Genomic DNA, 26,270 nt, shown 5'->3' on the forward strand with positions numbered 1-26,270 from the left:
TTTTTTGGACACTTATAGCTAGGGTCAGGGGGGTCAGGGGACCTAAAGTTTGGTATTGATGGAAAGCCCTAAGACCCAGCTATAACATACTAAAATTTGAGCCCGCTCGATGCCATAGGGGCGGAGCTATTGAGAAAACAAAAAAAAAGGGGGGTCTTCAAAATGGCGGAAGGAGGGGTGGGGGGTGGGGGGTGGGGGGTTAATGCACCAAGTTGCAATTTTCACCCGATATATAACCTTTTCCGAAAACCGCAAGTCGATATCTCTTTTAGTTTTGGATTTTGGAGCTATTAAGCTCCAAAGAGCGGCCGGACGGACGGATGGACGGGAACGGTTTTTAGCCATCCATATATTCGTGATCAGGAAGCGTCAAAACACATTCTGGCAAAGTTTGGGTCCGATCGGACGACATGTGATTTTGTTAGGATTATAGTAGGTGAGATTGTTAAGAATCTCACCTAATATGAAGTGTTTGAAGCAAGAGTAGGGGAGACTGGGGCAAAACTTGTCAAAACGCATATTTAATTCTTTCAGGAGCCCTGAGAAAACTTAAACTTTTATAATGAGCATATTCTTACAGGAAATTTACTGCTCTACAACATTGCAGAAGACTATTTTCCTCTATCTCGAAAGAAATGTGATTTTCAAATCGTTTTCTAAAAGTCGATTTTGTGAAGATTCTCAAAATTGCTGGGGCAAATTTAGTCAGTCTTCGGATAATTTGTGACGTTTTACTCTTGCAAACGTTAAAAAATATCAAATAGGGGAATGTAGGCAGCCTTCGCACGTTTTTTCGTGCTTCATATTCAGGATTTTTTTCTGACTAAACTGTAAAGTGGGCAATAAATTGCACTACACCAAAAAAATCTGTGATCCTTTAGGTTTCTATGCATGTCTAGTCCACTATCACAGAATTGTTGGTTTTTCCTGGACAGGAAAATGAAAAAAATATGACGATTTGTGCGATTCTTGCCCCCGGGGCCAGCGTTCACACGATGGGGGTTTTGGGTTCGTCATTGCTTTTTTTCTCGAAATAAATTTTATCCACAATTAAGAATTATTTTCCTACAGTTATACTGTACCCCCGTGAACCCGCGGAAACTATCACTGCACTAAAAGAAAATCTTTAAAACACTTTTTTCCACATTTTCTGGAGCACTGTTTTTTTCTTCCAAATAAATATCGAAAATCGACTAAACTGTCAAAATTAATCGTCTGGTCAGCTGGAATCGCCGGAACATTGTAGAGGTTATGTTAATATTGTTTTGTTTTCCTAAAGGTTGCATAAATTATATTAAGAAAGGTGATAAGCTTCTGTGTTTTTCAGAGTGTTCGAGTAACACTCGCTTTGTGAGTAAAATGTTTGGTTTTCCTAATTCTTATTGCAAATGTTTAAAGTGGCTCATAATTTTTTCGATATCCTTTAGCATGGTAGCAGTTTAGTTAGTGACATTGAGTCCCAGGCTAATGGTGAGCATGTTCACACGGTTCACTCTGTGAATAAACGTCGTCTCATGGAGATGGGCAGGAAACTACACGCCTGTCGAAGAGGAAATGTCCAGGATTGTCTCCCTGTGGCTTATGAGGCTTTAGTGAAGTTATGGTTTTCAATCTGAAGTTGCCGGATGCATATGCGAATGCTCACACATTCAGTGTTTGAAACCACACACAGTGTAGTACTTGCGAATTTTCCACCACCGTGAAAATAATTTCCCTCCGATGCAAAAAGTTATTACGTAAATATCATCTCTAGTATACTCTTCATCCACTGTGTAAGTGATTTTTTTAGAAATGAGTTTAAATATGAGAAATCAAATGAAATATGTGCCATTAAAATTACCCATTTTGGGCCAATTTTCTATTTGTGATCCTAGCACCTAGGAAAGAAGGGCTTGGCTGCCTATTTTTACAATGAAGATAAGGTTCATAATTACTTAACTTATGGCTAAGAAATTCGGAACAAACTCTTTGGAAATAAAGAGAAAATTCACATCGTTTGAAAGCACACACGTGCGAAGCCTGCCTACATTCCCCTAGACATATTTTTATAGGAAATTTCTTCCTCTACAACTTTGTCGAAGATAATTTTTCTCAACGATTTTTTCTTAACGAGAAATGTTCTTAAATTGAGCTAATCAGTATTAATATTTTCTGTAAGCCAAATATTCCAAAAAATAGGGCTCAAAATTTCATTATTTTTTATTTTACATAATCCTTCCTCGAATCTCTTGAAGCTTTGTAAGTTTAAGAAGGTTCATGAAGGCTATCTATAATAAAAATTTCAAGCTTCACCGTGGTGTCACATATAAGATTAATATTAATATTAAGAAAAGCCAGAGAGAGATGTATATAGTATGCAAAATTTCAAATGGAATATCACGTGTGTTAGAAAGAGTACACTCTAGTGAAGTAATACGATGAATAAGATATTACTGTTGGCATTAATTGCTTTCTGAATCGTATTACAGGCAATTCGAGCGATTTTCCATGCGTGTCAACTGTGATTCGGTCGGTTTTCGGGCTATCTTTTTTTTGGCACTCTCGCCAGTTCAGAAAGTATTAATCTTATTATTAATCTTATATGTGACATGGTCATCAGTCTCTTTATTTTTAGAAAATAGTGAATATTCAAATTTTCGTTTTGACAAATTTTGCCCCAGTCTGCCCTACATGAGAAACTTGAAAACCTTCCCATATATTTCCACATGCTATATATTGTACTCGAAGACAATTTAACTACAAAATTATCCTTAAATTATAATTGGAAATGACAAAGGTTATATTGTTAATTCTAATTTGTTCTCTGTAATAGTATTATAAAAGCAGTTATTTATGCATTATACCTTTATCTTATCTAGAAGATACAGCGTGTATATTATTCAGTCTGGTGATATTATGTACCATAGCCAGTCATGTTGTGGCTGCAATTTTGTCCCCAGAAGCATTATATATAGGGGAAAGTACTCTAGGTTGGACCAGAAAAATGAAGTTCAATCTTTGAGATTTTTTTCTGAGTAAACCGCAAAGTGAATTTCATTATTCACTACACCGAAAAATTCTCTACTTTATTAAGCTCTTATGCCTACCTCATTTGGCGTTCAAAAGTTCTTAGTTTTTCTTTACAAGAAAAATGGAAATATGATGTCAATTTATTCCAAGGCATGGTCTTATTTTTGCCTTCGAAAGTGACGGTACATCCCTTTGAATCTAAAATTTTCTAGGAAATTATTGCTGCTGAAACACTAAATGGAGTATTAATGATTAGCCTGAGGCCTAATGCACTCACGGAAACCAACACTGCAGTAAAAAATGCTAAAAAAAATATTTCTTTTTTTAAATTTTCTGAAGCACTTGTTTTTGGAGGAATAAAAATTGTTGGAAAAGTCATTTTATTAATATGACAACCCTAAAATACAAATGGCATGTTCAGCTGCTTTGAAATTAATATCAATTGAGGTTATGTCCATCCCGGAAAAAATATAAACAAAATGTTGCGGAAGTTGTGTCTTACGTGATTTCTTTCTGATCAATCAGTTCTCCTGCCTCTTTCGAGAAACTGAAAGACTATTTTGAAGATTTTTAAGCTCCAAAGTGCCCTAATTACAATGAAATTTGCGGTAAAATACCCCACAAAAAGTTTTAAACAGCACAGGATCTAAGCTGACCAACTAAATCAGATTAAAAATTAAATTTAAAATTTGTTTTAAATTGTGAGGACTGTTCAAATAAATTATCATATGTATGTAATTTGAAACTTTCATTTTTTTTACAGATATTAAAGATTGATTTAATTTCATGTAATCCTTTTTTATTTCATTTTTTTCCGTAAAGCTAAAGTGAGTGATGCAAAATAACAACAATGAACAGCATAAATAATTAAGAAAAAATAGATTTTATACCGACTGCTTGCTTGGTCGTCCTCTCTTCTTTTGCGGATTCTCCTTAGAAATGGGATTCTTTTTTGTTTCTTCCTTAGGTTCTTTCTTGATTCTCTTTTTTATTTCTTTCTTTGGTTCTTTTATGAGCCTCCTCTGTGTTTCTCTCAGTTGCTTCTTCTCCTCTTTCAGGCGCTTTTCCTCTGCTAATTTTTCCTTTCGTTTGAATTCCGGTGATCCGGTAGGAATTGCCGATCTCATACCACGATTTCGTTGTTTCGAAAGATGTCGAATTTGTGGGTTGGGAAGTGGTCTGAGAACTTCCAGTCCTCCAAAACGGAGTCGTGGATCTGATGAAAATGTCGAAGTCTTCATAGATAGATCTATTGGCCTTTCTGCATTGGACATACAAATCTTCTTAAAAGGTGCTACTTCAACTTCATGGTCATCAACATTTTTATGAGTTGAAATTGAGAGATCTAGGACTTCGGTTGGTGTTAGCGATATCTGCTCTGCCTCGGTTAGTGGATTCAGACTTAGACCAGTACTCAGAGTACGTTCTTCAACAGAATCAAATGAATTGCTGAAAACATGACTTTTCGACGGAATTTGATGGAAAATAGGGTTGCTCGTAGTGTCTGTGCAAAAATTTGCGGAAAAAGCAGCATTTTCCAAGGCACTTGACTCACGTTCCCACTTCATTGGATTCACATTTTTTTCAAAACTAAGCTGTGTATCTTCTGGTGAGGTGGACGGATCTGCAATCACGTGAAGATCACTTCTGTCATCCATCGGCATTTCAAATCTGCGATCAACGAGATCCAATATTGGTTGATACGATGTGCCAGAAATATTAATAGGTAACTCAGGCTCCACTCTCGAGTTCAGAGCTGTCTTGATATTTACGTGAGCATTTGTGGACACATGATAGGAAGACTGGGATGAGGTGATACGTTCTCTGTCTTCAAAAAATTTGAACAATTTGTTACCATCCAGTGGGTAGATCCCTCCAGCCCTGAATCCAGATTTTATGTTACTGGAGGTAAAGCTCTTTTTAAACGGCATTTCGGAGAATCGTGCAATATTATGCACTGTCACTTTTTTGCCCTGGAATTCAGACACACAGTATTCCTTAAATGGATAAAAAACAGCCAGGTCCAAGGGTTGTGTCTTATGGCTGGTGTGTGGTGGTAGAGTGATCATATGGATACCGTTATTTCGGCAGAATCTAAGGGCCTCAAGAGATAAGTGAGATGAATGATTATCCAAAATCAACAAAAGTGGATTTTCAATCGACACTTGTACATGATTTTTGAAGTGCTCCAAAGTTCTCAAGAAAAACGTAGCATCCATATACCCTTTTGTATTAAACAAAGGTAGCGCACCATCCACACCGCCTTCCATATACTCCGGGTGATGTCGTTTGCGAGGGAATATGATAACAGGTGGAATATACTCCCCTGCTGCATTAACGATACCCACAATTGTCACAGATTCACCCCTCTCGGCAAGACACACATCCCAACCTGTTTCATGCTTTTTCCGGCTACCACATTCTGCGAACGCAAGACTGTACTCAGGCCAGTCTCATCAATATTATATATTCTGTCTGGCCCGAAAGAATATGTGTTCATTATACCTGTCAAATTTTGGAAATATTGAAACACACTCTCTTTATTGAAACCAAGGTTTCTTGCTGCAGAAGTATTTTCCGGCTTTCTAACCGAAAGTTCTCTGAAAAAAAAAACGGAATTTTAGAATTGAGATATTGAAATTGTGAATAAAAAAAGCATACTTGTGTCTCCTCAAAAATCCTCTTGCCCATGCTTTCCCTGCCATCTTGTCTTCTGACCAATTATTTAGAATCGTCCTGCCTTCACTGACTGCATACGTATACGCCAACTTTCGTGTATCTTTCAGGGTCAGGCCATAGTTCATCTTGGAACATTCCAGCAAATATTTTGCAAGGTTCTCTTCCTCCTTCATTGTAAGGACTTGTTTAGTCGCAAACTTGTTGTTGACATCTCGGTGTTTTAGCCCCATCATTAATGTAAGATTCTGGCTGTCTCCCATTTCTTCCTTAGCCCTCCTAAATCGTGTGAGCAAAGTTGTCTTGGCAATCCCGTAGTAGTGTGATGCCTGGTGTAGACTCATTGTTTTGTCTCTCAGTTCTTGGAGAGCCAACAACATTATGCCCTCATCAATTGCTTTTCTCTGTCTTTTGTACTCCATGCTAGAAAAAAATCACTACGAATTTTTCAAAATTCACTACTTCAAACTGCACGTGAAACCCGTGAAACAAAACAAAATAATCTGTCAGGTTATGTCGACTAATGACACATCAAATGGCGGTAGAGTTACCAGATGAGCATTCGAATGCATGAAATTCTAAAATTCGAAGGGAAGGTATGGGTGGTTTTCCAAGGTATCTCCCACCCACAAATATGGTATACCTCTCAAGAAAAACTGTGTTGACGAATATCAACCATAATAAACCCCCCACTATCTACAATATTAGTTTTGTTCCAAAAATCATTTTAAATATAAAAAAAAACACATGTTCAATTGACCACTAAAATAAATTTTTGAGTCCATTTTTCATTGTTCTTATAGATTCTAAAAATGAAGGTCTAGACCCTCTATTTTTGGAGGAGATTCGTGATTTATACTAAAATAGATAATATTTAGTAGAAAACTGTATGTCGTTGAGGAAAAATATAAGAAATTTACAATATTCGAAGGCATGAACTTTCGAAGGGAGAGTACTTTCCCCTATACGGTTCGTGAAATTTTCCACATAAACTTGATATTGATGTTGTGCATGACATTAGCATGTTTTACCATCAGGGACTAAATTACAAAATATATTTGTCAATTATCTCTATTTAATTGCATTAAATTAGCACTAAAGAAAGTGTTATTGCAACTTTAATTTTCATCACCTGTCGCGATGAGAATAATTTCTCAATTTTCACAGAAGCTTTTGAGAAATTGCATCGCTGCTTGGTGCAGAATTTCAATTTCCAAACAACCTCCCGTGTAATTCATTTTGTACATGAGATGGTGAAATAAGTGGTTCATCCTCAACAGGGACCGAAGTCAAAATGCGGGAAAAATTGATGAAAATTAAATAAAGATTCGCGTCATGCTATTTCCTTCAATGTTACTGCCAAGAGAAATTTGCCACATCTTTTTCCTTCTAGATTGAATTACACTTTATTTCTATACATACTCTTTTATACTTGTTTAAATTTTATACAAGAAAAAAAACATTTTAGGGGAAAATGTAACAGCAAATATAAGATAGCATACATAATTTGGAGTCATATGATATGGAAATCCTTTTCAAAATCAGTATGGAGTACTTCACGGAGGTAGAATATCAAAAGAAATATTTTGCATTTTATCGGCAACAAGTTAACAAATATTTGTACGATTTCTTCTCAAAGAAAATTTCAATTGAGAAAAGTGATTTGTTTGGTATAGAGAAGAAACTATTGCGTTAAATTGTTGGGGATGGAAAATTCAGCGATTTTGTAACGGATGTGTAAATAAAAGGGCTAGGATGGGTATTTGCGCAAACATTGAGAAAATTCACTTAACACCTCAAATGTTACATAATCTTCCCTTATTCTCACATTTGCATATATACTTTTCCCTTCACCACTCTTGTGCACTCAACCAACAACGTGGTCAATAAAGTATAAAAGCCTTATGTGAACTTGACTCTTATTTATCTTTAGGGAGATATTATTAAATGGAAATTTAATGTGAAACTTCTTGGATATTATTTTCCTTTTTCCTCCATAAATGCAGAATACTGAAAGTAGTGCTTATGAAAATTATATATTTACTTTATTAAATAAGTTCTCTAAACAAACGTGGTGGCAAAGCATTTGCAATGTTTTGGGAAATGTTCGAATTCATGACTTAGATAATATAGCTCAAGAGCCTCAAAAGTACTTTCGCATCATTTATTGTTTCCCGGTTCTCAATAGATTTAAACCGATTCAAAAATCACTCACAAGATCCTACAAAATAGTTTTAAGTGTAATAAAATTGATTATCGGACAAAAAGGAAGTCGAAAGCGTCCCAGTTCTGTGCGAAATTCTCGAACTCACGAAATAGAGCTCTCTGTGAATTAGTTTTTCAGCATGATCTTTTGGTGCTTACTGGTCTACAAAAGATCAAATTGATTCAAAAATTACAAAAGCGTTTGAAAATCAAAAAATCGGTACTACCGATTCATTACCGATAAAGACCGACGAAGCCGGGTTTGAAATTTCAATACCTATCCAAAAAATCCAAAATCAACCAAATCTGTTAAAAAATGAGCCTTTCAATGTGGTTGACCTTTGACCTTCAATAAATCAAAATGGCGAATTTTCCGATCATGTATGTTTGGACGAAATGTTCGCCTGGACTACCTCTAAAACATATCCGAAAATCATTGAAAAAGCCTGGGCCAATTTTGAGAAAAACCAAAAAATTTTCCGATCATATTTGTTTGAACGAAATGTTCGTCTGGACTACCTCTCTAAAACATAACCGAAAATCATTGAAAAAGCTTGGGCCAATTTTGAGAAAAAACTAAAAATATGATTTTGTAGTGGTTGGTGGGTGGGGCGTTGAAACGTCTGAAGGAGGTATTGTTTTTTTATTCGGGGTCATCGAAGACCGGAAGACGATATCTTTTACCGTTTAAGCTCCAAGAGGGTGGCAAGTTGAAAAAAAAAAGACGATCATATCTGCTTCCTCTTTGAGTTCGAGCAGTGAAATTACTTATCAATTCATGACCGGATCATTATCGCTTCACAATCGATTTGAACCGATTTAAAAATCACATCAAACATTTCCCAAATTAGCTTCAAATGTACAATTGATTTTCTGATGAAAATTATTTATTGGTTATGAATCGGTTCATAACCGATTCAGTCTTGTCAGAAATCCTAAGACCTTTCCAACTTTTTAACCTTTAAGATTAGAAACCTATTATTAGGAATGATTCAATCAGGGGCCCATCAAGCCTAAAAAAAGTGAAGCTATTTTTCAGTTTTCCTTGTAAGAATTTTGCAGATATTGTACCACGGGTTAAACAAATTTGTTCGTAGTTCTTATACTATTTCGGCAAACATTATGAAATAAGTATTTTTAGATAGCTTTTAATACATGATTTCGAAATATATCAGACTGATCAGCCAATTCTCTTTAGGAAAATACTTGCCAATAGTCTTCAGTGTCTCTTTGCAAAAACGTGTGGAAAAATGAAATGTCGAGAGGCCCCTGGATTCAATGGTATTTTTTGTAAAAGGACGAAATGTTCGCCTGGATTAAACAGATTCAACGCTTAAAACAGATTCAATAATAAAAATAAATCGCACGACGCGTTTTTGATCAATACCAAAAAACATGGTTTTGGAGGGGTACGTTATTTGTCCAGAGTCGACTTATAGGGTGGGGGAGGGTCTCCGAAGGTCCCAAGTCTCTATCTCTAACCGTTTTGCGAAATGATAAAACTCAGTTGATAAAAAAATTAGGAAGAGTTGGAAAATCTTAACATGTGTGCATACCGATTTTTTATCGATTTAAAGCGGAATTTCGCTAATTCTCTACTTTTTGGGATCAGTGCAGTCCGATTGAAAGCTTCAAAGTGTTTCAAAATAATCCAGGTACGACAAAATAAATTGAGAAACAGGACCTTAAGAGGTTTAATACAAAAAAAAAAACTCAAAAAATCAAAATTTTGAAAATAATAGAAGCGAGTGTGAATTTATAAAATTTCCATTACTTCTGTCTTTGTAATCTATAAACACATTTGCTTGAAAATATTTCTATTAACCGACAATTAAACTTTTCTACGAACTATGCTTTTTTGAATTCTTCTATTACTGGTATGGTGTCAAAATTCAAATGTTTTAAGTTTTATAACTGTATCATTTATATATAATATGATATCAAAATATCGATTAATTTATCCTTGAAACTATTTGCATTTCACATGCAACATCTTTGTTCAAGTTGACGTTGACAATCTTTGACTGTTTACTTGAAAAGCTCATCAAATCCATGAATTAATTATGTTATCGTATTTGAATTTGTGAAATTCATGAAATTGCCTCTAAATCTATACATACTCAATTAGTAAATGAGATAATCCTATTTCTGCTTATCATCATACAAAATGTCCCTTTATCTCTCTCAAATTTCAATCCCTTTATGACATGTAAAAGGGGAATTAGAATTGAATGTAAATTACTTCGAGCGCCACAAGAGTCAAAAGCATTGAAATGACAAAATTCTTTTGATATTCTCAACCAAATACAACCACAATAGGAGATGTAATATGAAATGATAATAGACTTAAGGAAATGTGCATTTATCAATTTGGTAACAGCATTTCTTGCTTTAAATTGCAATCTTTCATTTGCAGTTTTTTGTTCTAAATATATATGTTTTGCTTTTTATATTGTTTTAGATAAAATTTTCTAAAATAAAACATTTACAAAAATTAAAGACTTTAAGATTCGAAACACAAAATTCATTGCATTAAAATTTTCAGAAAAACATAAAATGTAGGATAAAGCTATCTTATGCCACATTTGCAGTGAGTTGCCATTATTCGGAGATAAAAGAAGCAAAAATATGCAGATTAAATGTCTTATGTTAAGATTCAAGATATTTTCTTTTAGATTAACAATCATTGTCCTTTAAATATAAGTCCATTCTGACAGGTCAGAATATAAAACGAATAACTCGCGAATGGCCAACTTTACAAGAGAGCGTATTCAAGTTCCGATTGTACATGCTCAGTATAGGATTTTTAAGATTTGAAACCCCTATAACTTTGGGAATAATTGAGGTCATTTACACCGCCGCATTGGATTGAGATTTAATTGTCCCAAAATCGGTTTTTGGGACAATTCAGTCAGAATCTAATACGATAGTCTAAATGACTTCAATGAAATCGTTTAGATTGCGGCCTTAGATTAAGACTTAATTATCCTAAATCCGGTTTTGGAACTGTTCAATCGCAATCTAATGCGGCGGTGTAAATAGCCTCATTGACTTTCCGGTATAACATTTACAGGGTAGGTTTAGGGTGTCAAAGAGTACCCGAAAAACGAAAAAAACGAATTTTGCAAAATATCAACTTATTCGACTTAGGCTAAGTGTGCCAAATTCCGGCCAGCTTACAATTTCGGCCACAGTTTTTGTTACTCGAATTTCCATGAATTTTTAGTTTTTGCACACTCTAGAGATTGTACAATTCAAAAAATAACAAAAAATGTTGATTCCACGAACAAGATGATCTGAAAAATGCATTCCAGAAATTCCAGAAAGGAAAGTAACTATGAGATTAAAGGTGGCCGGAATAGGAAACAAATGCTATGTCTACACTTTCATTAATTTTAAAATGTATTAAGAAAGAATTTAGAAAAAATAAAGACGATAGAGTGTCTACTCTACAGGCTTCCAAGCAACACTACTTATAAAAAAGTAGCAAAAATTTCAATTTGTATTAAAAATATTACATTTTAAACTTGATACTTTGGCGCTTGCATGCAACTATGCCGAAATTTGGCACACTTACCCTATATTCTGACAAGTTGATTTTGAAATTTTTACTTTTCAAGTCGCAACTCAAAATAAACATTGTATAGTCTTAAGAAAGGATATGTGGATCCAAGAGGCAGGAAATAAACTGAAATCTCTCTGTGTATCTATTTACCTATCTTTAAAAGGTATGTACGACCAGCTTTTAAAATAAATAAAACTTATAGAAAGATTGAATGGTAATCTCTTGACTAGGTTTAGTTAATGCTCCTAAACTCTGTGAAAGGGAATATTTTATCCATACAATAATAATATTACTTATTGCTCAGTCCATTAAAGCAACATTAATAAAATCAATGAATTCTTCTCCTGCAGCTGGTTTAAACGAAAATAATATTTTGAACTCTAAGTAATTTTTACCTATATTTTTTATTTTATTTATTTCTTAATCAGTGAAAGTCGTTAAGGGCCAATCCCTCTTCGGGGCGGTACCCTTCACGGTGTTAGATGTTTCTGATTTTAAGTATGTTAAAATACACACAAAAATAATATAGGTCCACGGTTTTTTTTTACGTTTTTTGACGAATATTTAAAAAACCAAAATTTTTTTAACTCGTGTTTTTGATTTTTTCTGATTTTTAAAAATGTGTTTTTTAAGAAAAATTTGACACATGGTTTAATGCGGGGATTTTTTAAACTGGAATTTCAAAAAAAAAAAAATGAAAAATAAAAGGAAAACCAACAAATATTCTTAGTACATTTGTTAAATATGATTTAAAGTTTTGCTTTTGTTAATGAAACACATTTGGCATATTTTTTTTGGCTAAAAGAAAAAATATGTGTTTTCTGATTTTCTGTGTATTTTAACATAATGTAAAATTCAAAAACATCTAAAACCACGAAGGAGCGATTTTCGTTTTTCCCGTCTGAATTGAAATGGATTGGCGGGCTTTAATAAATTTGTCGTAATAATAAAAGAACTCAATACTATGTTCCTTTATAGTGGGTTCCCAAACAATGCGTAGGCAATTTTATAAAAATATATCATCAAACAGGCAAATATTTATAATATTCATGACATTATTAATTAACCATTTCTTATTGGTATAATTAGTTTATGTACCTGTACAATTTAGGAAAAGCAACACAATAATGCTCTTAGAGATACTTAGAGAACTCCTGTTAGTGGCTCGTAAAATGAACTTCAGAAATACGGAGTGAGTATGGAGATATGCAAATTTCACCTCTAATACTTATTATTCAATGTCCAGTGCAGAAACTTTCATGTCACTTTAATCTTTTCCAGACGGAAGGTATAGGTAAAGGGACTGGATTTACATAAATATTTACTCGCATTCGAGAGAGAATTCTAAATTACTCCACCATCCTCAGAGAATTCTCTTCACTCTGTCAACAAATATACACAGTTTGGTTGTTGTTTACTTCATTCAAAAATATACGATTACAACCAAATGTACCATGTCTCTAACCAATAATTAATTTGATTATATCGATCAATAATAACAATTTCAGCATGACTTTGTTAAATCTAATTGCATTCGTGTAGATGTATGTAGAGAGTATTTTTTTTAATTCTTTTAAAATGGTCAGATGATATTGGACAATATGAGCAGCTCTACACAGGACATGAAGATTGGTAAAGTCGAAATTGAAATTTCACGCCATTTCACGCATTTAGTGCATTAAAATATTCCAGATTTACGGAATATTTAAACTCATGAATTTGGTGCTATCTCTCTGACTTGGAAATTAATTGATTAGTTAAAGAAATTATTTAGCTTCGATTTGATTAATAAAATCACGCGAAAGGTTGTAGAAACAAACGAATTTCGTGAAAAAACTTATCATCATAATTTTCAATCGTTTATCCCTAGGGTCGAAGGAACACTTCTTCGACGGGGAACCCCTATTGACACTTTTATCAAAATGTTGAAATTTATTGAATATATCTATTAAAATGTAAGTAGTATGACGTTTTTTTCTGTAGTGACAGATCTTCGAAATCCCAAATGGTACAGAGTATGGTGTTAATAAGTGTTCTTTTCACCCTATCTAGGTCGCGAGCCCCGGATATCCATCCGGGTTAGCAACCCACGCCTGTCAATCTTCCGCTACTTCAAGAAAATGTGTATAAAATAATTTTCATTATGTTACTTTTTAGTAGGTACCTTTTCACAACCAGTTGAATGTGTTTCTATATTGTAAGACCTCTTAAATGACTCGATATTCTCCCTAATCTCCTATAAAATACGCTTTCTGGGACTGTTTAATCATATGTTTTTTTCCGTGCCAAAAACTTTTGAGATCAAGGGCTCATCTTTTAATGATCTAACTCCATAAAGAGAGCAGTATCACTCGATTTTGAGATACATGTTTCGACTCCTTACCCCGCCAGGAGTCGTATTTTGGTAGAATTTTGAAAAATTGAAGTTCAGAGTTTTTTTTACGTCACGCTGCTTGTCCGTCTGCGTGGAGTAGGATACACCACACAGAGCGTGGTTATGGCCAGATGGCCTTAACCACTCTTAGAGGTCAAAAGGGTTGAAGGTTTTTTTTTCACGCATCGTGAGATTTTATTATCATTTTTGGATATGTTTTATAGAGCGGAACATTTCGTCCATATACGAATACACCGTTTAATCATTTCTAATAACGATTTTACAAGGTAAAAGAAAAGTTCAAAAGGCTCTAGAGAGCGCATTTTTCAACCGTATGGTATCGTGTTTTGGCTATTTGGAAAGGTCTTGGATTTATTGACAAGCCTAGATCAATTCCGATCGGTTATGAATCAGTTCATAACTGATTATTTAATATCTATCCGAAATTTAATTATATTACTCCTAAGATATTTTGGGCAATATTTTGAGTGATTTATAAATCGGTTCGATTCGTTTGGAAACTGGTTATGAACCGAAAAGTATATTTTTGTCCGAAAATCATTTTTATTGCAATTTGGAAAATCTTTTGAGTGATTTATGAATTGGTTTTTATCGGTTGAGAACCGGGAAACAATAAATAATGCGAAAGTATTTTTGAGGTACAGCATCTATAAGCCAGAAGTTCGAGCACTTCGCAAATGCTGCGATGCTTTGCCACCCATTTTAAAATTGAACTGAATGTTTTTTTTTTAATTTTATAACTGAAAATCATGCCTGAGAATATGATATATAAACTTTATTATTTATTTAATATAATTTCTTATCTAATTTATTTTTTTTTAACCAAATTTAGTAATGTAAGATTGTAATGTAAGTATTAAATCGCATAAAATATTTTTATATATTCAGTTTCCTAATTTAAGTTTAGTCTTTGAAATTTTTAAACATGAATGCTTTAAAATCATAATAATTCATGTTTTTACAACCAAAGTTCATAATCATGATTCGGGTACTTGAAAACTTTTCATAACTGTTTTAAACAATAATTGACAACAAAATCATTATTTTCTCATTAATGACTTGCTCAATGTGAAATGGAATTACCATCAACGAATTGCAATGTTAATTAATTTCGCAAGATAATGGGGTGCAGAATAATCTTGTCTTTTTCTTTCCGGCCAATTGAGATAAACAAAAAGTTATTCTCTTACTTCTAACTAGCAAAGTACAGATTCGAGGACATTAGGCAGTCTGTTGTGGGAAGACTTTCCTGACAGTCATAAATTGCATTCTGCGTTATCCCTAACAATGGCCTTCAGTGGTAAAAGACCCACATTTTATCCATTGATTTATTGTTCATCACCACTGAAGACCGTCCAAGGTGGTTGAAATCGATTGGATTTTGCCTCATGCTGATGACGCAATAGTAGGTGGTTTTTTTTTCTACCACCCAAACTCAAACTTACTCCCCATTCTCCTATAACCTGAAATTGAATTATTGTGCAACAATTGCTTCCGCCACATAAGGGTTCGCTTCATTTAATGCAGTTGTTCGATCCATAATAATCTCGACTGATTTGATTGATTTTCATGGATATGACTATTATTAAATATTGATAAACTCCTCACTTTAATGGTCGACGATTTTTAATTCTGATGGGGAATTTCTGATGAAATGAAAAATTAGATATAGGGTGCAGACATTACTTATGGCCACATTAAGGACATATCTCCTCATAGCTGTTGATCTTTTAGACCAATTAAAGCAAAATTTTAAGAGTAATTTCTTTCATGTAGTTTCTTTCGATATATTCAAATGATTTTACCAGGAAAATCCCTCAAATTCATAACATAAACTAGGAAAATCCCTCAAATTCATAACTTGTGGCCTCTTTTACGAACTTATGGCCACTCGTGTTATAACTTATGGCCACAATTTCAAATGATATAAAACAAGCTTTATAATAAAATAATTTTGATACAAAAAAAAAGAAAAACATTCATAGGTTTTTATTATATTTTGCCAAGTTTTTTTATAGTTTTTCAAATATTTTTCTAGTAATAATCGGATACTACTAATATTGATTCTCCCCACAAGTGGCAAGTAATCTAATCCGACTTTCGTGATGTAAAAGCTAAATTTGGCTGCATGAAGTACCCAACTTATAACCTCCTCTGCCTGTCCTCTAAGAGCACTGGAAAGCCTCCATGATCTAATGTTTGCTCCGGCGATTTTCCGAAGACTTTAACGCAGAGTTTGTGAGGGAATGTTGTACAGCTGGAATGACTGGAATACTTTGGTCGTGGTCATTTTATTCTCAATGCTTCTCAATGCCCCTTTTGCATCCTTTGAGTTCAATAATGAGGCCTTTCTTTAGTTTTTTTTGTGTTTTTCATTGTCCTAAGAGATAAAAAGTGAAAAAGTTAGGTTATTTACAACAAAATGCAAGGTCATGGAGAAAATCAAAATATCATACACCTTACGCATTTATAAACAATTTTATGTTACAGCTTCTACACTTACCCTTAATTTGATTAAATTTATGTTAGAAAACTCAGATTCACTGAATCAAAAATAACACGATTGACCACTCGCTAAATCAAATAGGGTAAGTGTGCCAAATTTCGGCATAGTTGCATGCAAGCGTCAAAGTCTTAAGTTTGACGCTTGCATGACTTTTGCTTTGATTTTTGCTTTGACCTTCTTCTGAAAGAGTGTTGCTTGGAACCTTGTAAAGAATTTACCGTCTTTATTTACTCTAAAATTATTCTTAAAACATTTTAAAATGAATAAAAATATAGACATAGCTTTGGTGCCCTATTTCGGCCACCTTCATTCTCATAGTTCCTTGCCCTTCGGGAATTCTTCCAATGTCTTTTTCATGTTATTTCGTTTGTCGAAGCAACATTTTTTGTTATTCTTTTGCATTGTATAATCTCTAGAGTACGTAAAATCTAAAAGTTAATGGAAATTTGAGGAACAAAAAAGGTGGCCGAAATTGCAAGCTGGCCGGAATTTGGCACACTTACCCTATCTGTGAGGTGAGGGCGCCACAGGTCAAATGCTGTGGCCATAAGTAAATAAACTTATCAAATTGGTCATAACTTATGGCCTTGTCATTATTTGATATTTTTTGTTTAATAAATCATCAAAATCAAGTGGTAAAAGAAAATATAGTTACTAAGACAACAAGTTTTGAAAAATAGTACTAAATATTTTTTTATTGAATATATAAAATTTAGTCAATAAAAATTGTGAGATCGTTAGTAAATTTCTTAAGGATTTAATGTATATTTGACCGTCGGGCCCATAAGTGAAATAGTTTGCACAAAATAATTAAAATTCTATCTAAAGATAAAAGTAAATCCGTTTAAAAGTTGCATTTAATTATAGCGCATTAAATATACCTAATTTTGTGGTTCTTCGAAATTAATTTGTGGGAAAATATTGAATAATATCTCCGAGGTGGCCACAAGTATAGACTGGCCATAAGTAATGCCGCCACCCTAAACCCAGATAAGCTCAATGTATCCGAGAATTTTTAGAGGCAAATGAGGCAAACAAATATCTATTAATGCAATAGAATTTATCGGCTTGACGTATTTATTAAGCTCAAAAATTCCTCGACCATTTTATTATAGTCTTGTATGATTTTAATTAAATATTGTTGAATGTCTATCAGTTTAGTGATTTCAGAGTTATACTTCAGGCACCCTTTTCATATCAGGCAAAAACGAAAATTTCCATCGTTTTTAATTCCTCAAAGGTCTTTTAAATGTCTTTCACTTCACATTAGAATCAAATTTTTTTTGTGAAGTTTACGAAAAAATATATACTAAAAAATGGATTAATATGATATTATTCTACGTACTAACAGTGTACGTACTAATATTCGTCATCTAAACGTCTTCTTTCAGAGTTTGGATCTGATCTGTTTGAGATTGAGCTTCTCATCACATAATCTGTGATTGTAGAAAATCTCAACCTTAATCGATATTCAGATGTATAAATGCCAATTGAATTTTTCTTTAAAGTAAAATTGTATTTTTTTAAGTTTGAAGCCCATTGAAAGACCACTGAAAATGGCATGAGAATGCGAAGTTCTATAGTGATTGGATTGACTATGACACGGGATTTCAGGGGAGAGAGCTATTGATTATCCTGCTTAAATTGCAATTGATTGCCATCACATCATGACTTCCGTTTTTTTCTGCGTCAATCACCTTTCGAAGTAAAGAATTCCATCTGATGATTCACCGTAGATAAACTATATTTACACGAGTTGGGGAAATATTGCACGATGTTGAGTGCCGAAGTTCGGGAGTTAGAAGATAATCACGAGACACGCTTCACGTAAATGGAGTGACGGCTGTTATTTATGTGCGTTTAGAGGTTGTCTCAGAGTGACGTCACGGAGCTCGTGGCTTTACCAACTGGTGCATGACGAAACCACCTTAAACTGATTGTTCGCCTCACAGAAATATTTCAAGAATCTTCGAAGATTTGCCATGGTATCACAAACTCTATATACACCAGGAAAGAATCTCTCAGAATTCTCACACAAATTATCATGCTGATAAATATTGAGGAAACATAGCTGGAAATTAAGTCGAATTAATCGGGGATAAAACAACAAGAAGTTATTTTTTTATATAATCTTAAGATGCTTTTTGAGTTTTCTTTGAAAATCTCCTCAGTTTACTCCATTTTCCATTTTAATATAAGACTGTTATTTTCTAAGTTTATTTTAAATTTATAACAAATTTCTAAGTTTATCTATAATAAAATTAATTAATAATTCATAGGGGGAAGTGGGGCACCTTTGAATTGGGGCAACTATGAAATTGGTCTTTCTTCTCCTATTTTTAAATGATACTGGACCTTATTATGATATAACTTTAGCTCAACAAACCAATTGCGGAGCTAAATTACATCATGATAAGGCTTAATTCCGTTAAGAGTTATAAGAGATTTTAATAAACAGATAGTTCTCATGTTTTTTAGGAATTTAAATACTTTGGGAGTGGTTTATAATAATTTCACAATTTGACTGTAGTCTTTATCTTTTTTTAATTTCTTGAATTTTAATATTTCAATACAACGACAACAACACTTCTTTAAACTTTTCTTTTAGCTGCTAGAGTACAACTGTATTCATTATTTAACACTAAACCTACCGACCGTTTTTGGTCATTTTTCGGTCAAATGATAAGCCGCGGTAAGGTAGGATATTCAAAAAGTTTGTCTTGGAAAAAAACAAAAAATTATAATTTAAATACTGGAAAATATATATCATGCATATTTTAAGAAATTCATAAAGTTTGATAGTGATATTGTACCGTTTAAATATGTGTTAATTTTAAACCGGTCAATATGACCGGGTCTTGGTAGGTTTAGTGTTAAATAAACTTATTAAAGAATGGAAAAAAAATGCTCTAAATACTTTACATCTATTTATTGGAGTATTTCACTAAAAAAAATTAAAATACTTTTTTTAAAAGATATTTTAATGATTAATCCCAAATAATTAAGAATTATAATATAATAAAATTAATATTTATTATAAGATTACTCAAAGGAAGTACAACGGTAGAACTTTTATTCATATTTAATTAGAAGAACTTCATTTTTTCATTAGTATTTCTTAAAAATATATTAGACTTTTAAATTTTCCTTGTTTTTCTTTTAAAGTTTCTTATACATTTACTCACATTATATGTGTATGTACAAACCTTAATTTTGAACATAATTTAATTCTTTTCTTCTCTACTTCTTTCAGTGCTCCACTTCTAGACTGGTAAGTGTTTTTTTTTCTTTTTCTATCTAAGAACAACTTTAATTTATTTTGTGATTTCGAAGTTGTTCGTATTACAAACTGAAAGACAGTCAAAGACTTTCCTCTTCCTTCAAGTATCTGATATTTCAAGTTTTGAAGAACTTCTGCAATTTTAAACTATTTTGCGACCATCAGAATCTTTTTTTTATTGCTCACGTATACTGAAGAGCAAAATTGTAGGTAATCTATAATTATTATGATAATTATTTGCACAACATCTGGTGAGGAACTCAGCCTTTTTGCTAGATAATTATCTAGAACACTGCAACAATTTTGGAACAGAATCTTATGTTTTTAATAACTAAAAGTCATACTTTTCTGAACCTAATAATTCTAAACCATTATTTCCAAGGACAGATTAATAAAAACAATTTTCAGCATCTAAATTCTACAGATTCGAGTTGGAAAGTGATTAATTCTATGGGTTCTTTCATCACATTGCAATTTAAACACTTTCTTTATCTTTCAATTTCTTATTTAATATTTTTAGGCCTTATTCTTTTCTAACCGTCCTTGGCATTTAATTGTCGCATACTGTTATCTACCGTAATTTAAGAAAAGAAGTTAACTAATTTTATGCAGTTTCGAGAAATAAATTAACTAGAAACGACTCTGCATCTGTCTCTTTGATATTCTGAAATATCTTTTAATATTACATTTTCACAGAAATTCACTTACACAAACGAATCGATTTAATATTCTAGTATCATATCTGAACTAATTTACCTTCTAGTTGACCAAAATAGTCACTACTGTTTAATTAACATCATATATCAAGTGAAATTCAACGAATATGAAGGTTCGTCTATCAAAATATGATAATATCGCTTGCATACAGCGATGAATATTATCAGACAACATCATAAATTTTCAACACTGTGAATTATTTGCTTGTTTTACTCTCTCCCGTCGAAATACAATAGTGTAGTGAGGTCGGAACAGGTGAGTTATTCGGGTAAAAACATAGAGAAAAGTGCTGTAGGGCTTTCGTGAAAATTAGTCTGGGTAAAAAGTACGACAAGTTGTCTCTGTGGGATACATTTTCGGGTGACAGGAAAAAACGAGTATCAAAAATCTAGCACTGAAAAGTTTCTTCTTGGGAAGTACTAAGGAAGCAAAATGCTTCCAGGAAACAATTTGTTATCCTGTTGAATTTGGCATGGTTGTTGAGATAGTGCATTATAAAATGAGTTTCTGTCTCTGTAAAAATAATTTTAGAACAAACATTACTCTCTACATTATTTTCAATTATTTTGAAGTTGTTTCAGGGCGACAGAACGTTATAAAAATACCATTCTTTTAATAATATTATGTAAGACAAGTCTTTGTAAATTCCAACTGCTCGAACTCCAAAATAGAGCAGTTTCCAAGACCCACTTTTTTCAACTCTTCGCCATTCTAAATTCTAAACCGTAGAGTTATCGAATTCCGGTTTTGATGACCCTCTCCCTATAGGTCAATATTCTCTAGCGAAATAAATTGCCAAAGCTACTCTACATCTGCCCCATGCCCCCTAAACTTTATTTTTCGACTTTTTTTTAATTGGACCTGATGATTTCGTTCATTTTCGGATATGTTTTGGAGGTAGTCTAACTGGGCTGTTCGTCCATAGATACCTTTCCTTTGACCGGAAAAATCTCAATATCGAATTAAAAGAGTTCAAAAGTCAGCTGCTCCAGGGTCTATTCTTCAAGTCATTTGACAAAATTTGGATTTATTTGAAAGGCCTTTTGAAATTCCAAGCCCAAAACTAATCAGTAATGAAACGGTACAATTTTCTGAAACGAAATTACTGACCAATGATTTTTTCTTAAACACCCTCTACTTGATTAATCAAAAATTTGCGAAAAAGAACCTTATGTAAAGACCTTTCTCGGAAGTTCGAGCATCTCACAAAATTCTCAGACGCTTTGCAACCGTTTCTAATATGTTTCACGAAAGTGTAGAGGAGACAGGGGCAAAAAGTCACAAATAGAAAATTTTAAAATTCAATATCTTCCAAGATAAATAAGATAGCAGCTTAATTTCTTTTCCATAGATAGCCGCCAGAAGTATTCTTCAATGTCGTAAGATTGTTATAATTTGAACAAGAAATTTAGAAAATATAAAATATCGAAATTTTTAGCCCTATTTTTGAAATATTTTCCGTGCAGAAGATATCAATTTATTAGCTACTTATATTAAATTTGATGCACTGGTGGATATTTCCCAAATTATCTGGATATTCTTTGAATACGAATCCGCTATCTATTTTAGAATTTCACAAAAGTTCTTTTGTCCAGAAATCCTTTTATTAAAAACTACCACTTGGGGTAAAAAGTAACAAAAACCGAAATAATTTCTAATGTTCCACGGTGAAAAGAAGCGTCAATGCTATGTGTTGCCGCTTGTTGTTTGCATTGGTCAAACGATTTGCAGTCTTTTGTGTTTTTTGTTTTGTAAAATAGCTTAAAATGCGCTTTTTTTCGCTCAGATAGAGAAAACGGTGTTTTACAAATGTGTAGAAGAATCAATTTCCTATGAAAATATGTAATTTAGGTATTTTACTTAAATTTACGGAATTTACGTAATAAAGCGAATCAAAATGTGATAGTATCTTATGCCTTATACTATTTGCCCCAGCATTTTTGAGAATGATCACAAAATTACCTGTTATAAAACAGCTCGATAAATATATTTCCTTACAAAATAGAAGACAATGGCTTTCACAGAGTTGTAGAGCGGTAAATGTCCTATAAAACTGTGCTAATTAGAAATTTTGGAGGTGCTCGGGTGGCTCGTAAAAAAAAAATAAATTATCCGTTTTGTGACTTTGCCCCAGTCTCCCCTAACTATATTTCGGAAGGTGTTTAATTTACAATCTAAAGAATAAATTAGCTTAATTTGTCCAAATGGTAAAACTTGATAAATTTAACTCAGTTGATAAACCTCAGGTCTAACGAAGTCACGAGCAATTTTCAATAATCTTACGTATTTCATTAAGTGAGTCCCAAAATTCAATTTCCGGTCCATGTTGTTGAGATTTACCACAAAATTCAATCAAAATTGTATACTAAAGGCATACTATCGGCAGAATTCACCACTGAGTCCACCACTGAATATGCAAATTAGCATTATTCCCAGGGGGTTATCTGGATAAAACTGATGGTGAATGATAAAACAGTCAGGCTGTAAAAATTTATTTCCAAATACAAAAAATTCAGGTATAGAGGTGAATTGGTATAAGGGGCACAAGAAGGGTAACAGTAAAACCTCTTTGATGATTTTTCAATGATCTACCGGGAGAGGGGTTTAATGTAATAATCTCGTGGGGGTTTCTCAGCCCTCTTCCGCTACTTTAAAGATGAAATTCTTAGCATCGTATTCCTGTATATTATATGCTATGTTATTGAATTATTCTACGGATAATGTAAAACATAATATATGCTGCGAATGCATTATGGTAACAAGGTCCTGGGATTTTCCTTGTGCAGCATGCAGAGTTTGGTTAAGAAGAGCAAGGTGCATCTAATTTAATTGATCAGAATGAGATAGCATGAGGTGAATTTGCACGCGTCAAAGCTCTCATCCAAAATTATGGAAGGTCTTCCAAAATCCTCTCTTGGCGTGCGCTATCTCTTTCGTACCTACTAGTAGTTAGGGTGGGAAAATTTAGAGGGTGTGTATGGTTGTCCCTATCGAAAATATTTGGGCTATTCAACCATATACCACTCTCTCCGCCAAGGGGGATTTATATCAAGACAAAAATCATTTGGAAAATTAAAAAAAGACTAAATTTTGTGAAAATATTTAGGTAACTATCCAATATTTAACAAAAATGGATCTAATTTATGTATAATTGAAAATTGGGATGACTGTACAAAACAACAAAAAGAAAAAGCCATTGACTTTCCCTTTGCCATATATTAAAGTTTGGTATTACTTTGGTACTTACATATTTTTCACTGGTTTTAAAATTCTAAATTAAACTGCTGATAGAATTTATTTTTTTCTACTAAACTTTAAAAGTATACTTAACAACTATATATTGAATTCCGTTTTGGTTTATTGAATTTCTAAACATGCTCTACTAACATTACAAAAAAAATCACGTGCATATTTAATTTATTTTGTGTTAAACACATTTAACAATTTACATTACTCTTGATTTTTTTAAATCATAAATAGGTTGATCTTGATCTTGCTGATGTTTCCTTCATTTCGGTGCACAAAATATCTATTTCCCAACGCTCAGAAAACGTTTTTTTTTTTTTTTGTAATATTTCAGGCATGTGGGCTTTGAATACAGATTTCATCCAAAAAAGAAAACCTTTGAAAATATTTTACTATATTCTGTGTCCAGGAATGTATTTCAAATAATTTGTGAAGTCGAAAAGGACTACAGTTCTCATTGTCTTTAATGTGTGTTTCCATTATCAAGAATTTGTGCATTAAACTAAAGAACCACAAATTACTAAATGAAAATAATTCCATTTCCTTTTCATTTTTATTTAGTCTTCGTCCAACTTATTACTTCCTTGATATCCTTTGAACTTGTATTACTTTTAATTCCTCAAAATAGTTTTGAAACGTTTCGAAGTTTAAGACTAATATGCTGGATATAATCTACGGCTCAAACCGAGCAAATTAGGGCTTCTAAGTAAATCTGTTTAAGGCATAAGGCTGTCAGGTTTTTGATTTGAACCAAGATACACCTGTAATTTCTGTAATTTTTATGATCTTGTCATTCGTGAGTTCGCGACCTGACAATGCCAATATAGATTTTTTCTCCTATCACGTGAGTTCGAAAATGTAATTTTAAATTTTTCGATTTATAATGAAATTTCTTAACTTGTTTATATTTTACAATTGCAGACTTTGGTTGATTTTTTTTTTAATTAAATTTGTCATTTCAATTGCCAGGCATCTGAAGTGACTTTTGACATTGTCACATAACAATACCATTATAAAACTTACATTTTTGCAAAAGCTCTCCAGAGATTCACTGGTAAAAATAAAAGGATTAAATTGATCAAAATTAGATCCTTCAGCAAGGGATGGATCAAATTTACAATATTCTGATAATTGTGTATTCAAAATTTAAAATTTTATCCATCCTTTGCAAAAGATTTGGATCAATTTGATCCTTTTATTTTTATCAATGTTCGAACGAAATTTGTTATATATGGCATTGCCAGATTGCAGAATTCTCCTACTGGAAGTATTTAAAACAGATAGCTACTGTAGATGTGGATGTCTCTGCACATCTATGCTGTAATTCTAGTACTTAAGGATGGTTTTTAGATCATCATTAAATGCTTGAATTAATGAAAAGCTGATACGAAAACCAGAGGTGCAAAGTCACCCATATATACGGTAATTTATTTCAGATATAAACTACAATCAGAGATATTTCAAGACTCAGCGGTATATTGCATAATGAGGTGAAGTTTTTAAAATATTATAGTTAAGAGCAAGATTAGATACCTTTAAGTTAAAAGCTGGTAGCAAAAGCTTTTGAAATCATAAGATATTGGGGAAACTAGGACAGAAACATGGGGTAATTGTAAACACTGATTTTAATGTCTACACTATTTGGATTTATCTTGATCATTTCTAGAGCGGGGAAGGAAAGGATTCCTGTAGTGTTTGTGAATTCACATTGCGGGAAGTGGGGCACCTTTGAATTGGGGGAGCTTTGTAATTGGGCTTTTTCTCTTATTTTTTTTAAAACAAGACTGGACCTTATTATAATTCAGCTCCACAAATCAATTATGCGGAGTTAAATTACTTTATGATAAGTCTCAGTTCTATTAAAAAAAAAAATAGAAGAAACAGCCAAAATGCAAAGGTGCCCCACTTCCCCATAGATCTTGTCCTCTGTAGTTAAATATCTAATTTAAAAAAAATACAATCTTTCCGTACAGAAGTAGATCTTGAAAAATTCGAAAATCTATTTGAAGATCCAAAAAAGAGATTTTTTTACTTGTTAATACTTTCGTAATGTGGCTGAAGTTACATCCTGTTCGAATTTCGAAGTGCTCAAGTGTCAAAATGTGACGGTCTTCACATTTTGTGAGGACAAAAACAGAACAACGACGTTTACTGTTCTCGCCCCAGTATTTAATCACTCCATAATCACTGAGTAACTCTTTTGCGAGCTTTTTAGTGTGATATTTGATATATTTTCCCCACCTTGCTCGAAAATTTAGTAGGAAAATTCGAAATTCAATTTGAATTCTACGAACTTCAAGGACTTTTTGTGCAAATAGAGTTCCATTTCCCTTTCATCCAAGACACTATTGGAGAATCAAAATCTACTTGTGATCGGGCTCAATGTTTACAACGACACCATGTTTATTACTGCTCCAGTTTCCCCTACAGTAAACATTATAAGGAAATCATGGGATACAGGAAGCGTCACCTATCTTAAAACACTAAGGGCAGAATCACATTAACAGTAAAATGCTCACCGTATTTCGTTAATTTGCGCATTTTCATTGCAATTCTTACGCAAATTCTCAATTAGCTTATTACCTTATCTCATACTCGGTGGCACTAGGTGAAAATAATATAAGAAAATCGAAGAAATAAAGCGAAAATTCGATAAACGGTGAGCAAAAAA

General features: G+C 33.0%; 1 protein-coding gene across 5 annotated transcripts in view; it reads left to right on the plus strand.

Moving 5' to 3' along the window:
* LOC129807444 (cAMP-specific 3',5'-cyclic phosphodiesterase) overlaps nt 1-26,270 on the plus strand; it is a 378,877-nt gene that overhangs the window by 206,144 nt on the left and 146,463 nt on the right. For all 5 annotated transcript variants that reach the window (XM_055856714.1, XM_055856713.1, XM_055856716.1 and 2 more), the window contains one exon: nt 19,610-19,627. In XM_055856714.1, the coding sequence (XP_055712689.1) occupies nt 19,610-19,627 (18 nt within the window). The remainder of the gene's footprint in view (nt 1-19,609; nt 19,628-26,270) is intronic.

The sequence above is a fragment of the Phlebotomus papatasi genome, chromosome 3 (genome assembly GCF_024763615.1).
Source record: "Phlebotomus papatasi isolate M1 chromosome 3, Ppap_2.1, whole genome shotgun sequence".
NCBI classification, from domain to species: Eukaryota; Metazoa; Arthropoda; class Insecta; order Diptera; family Psychodidae; genus Phlebotomus; species Phlebotomus papatasi.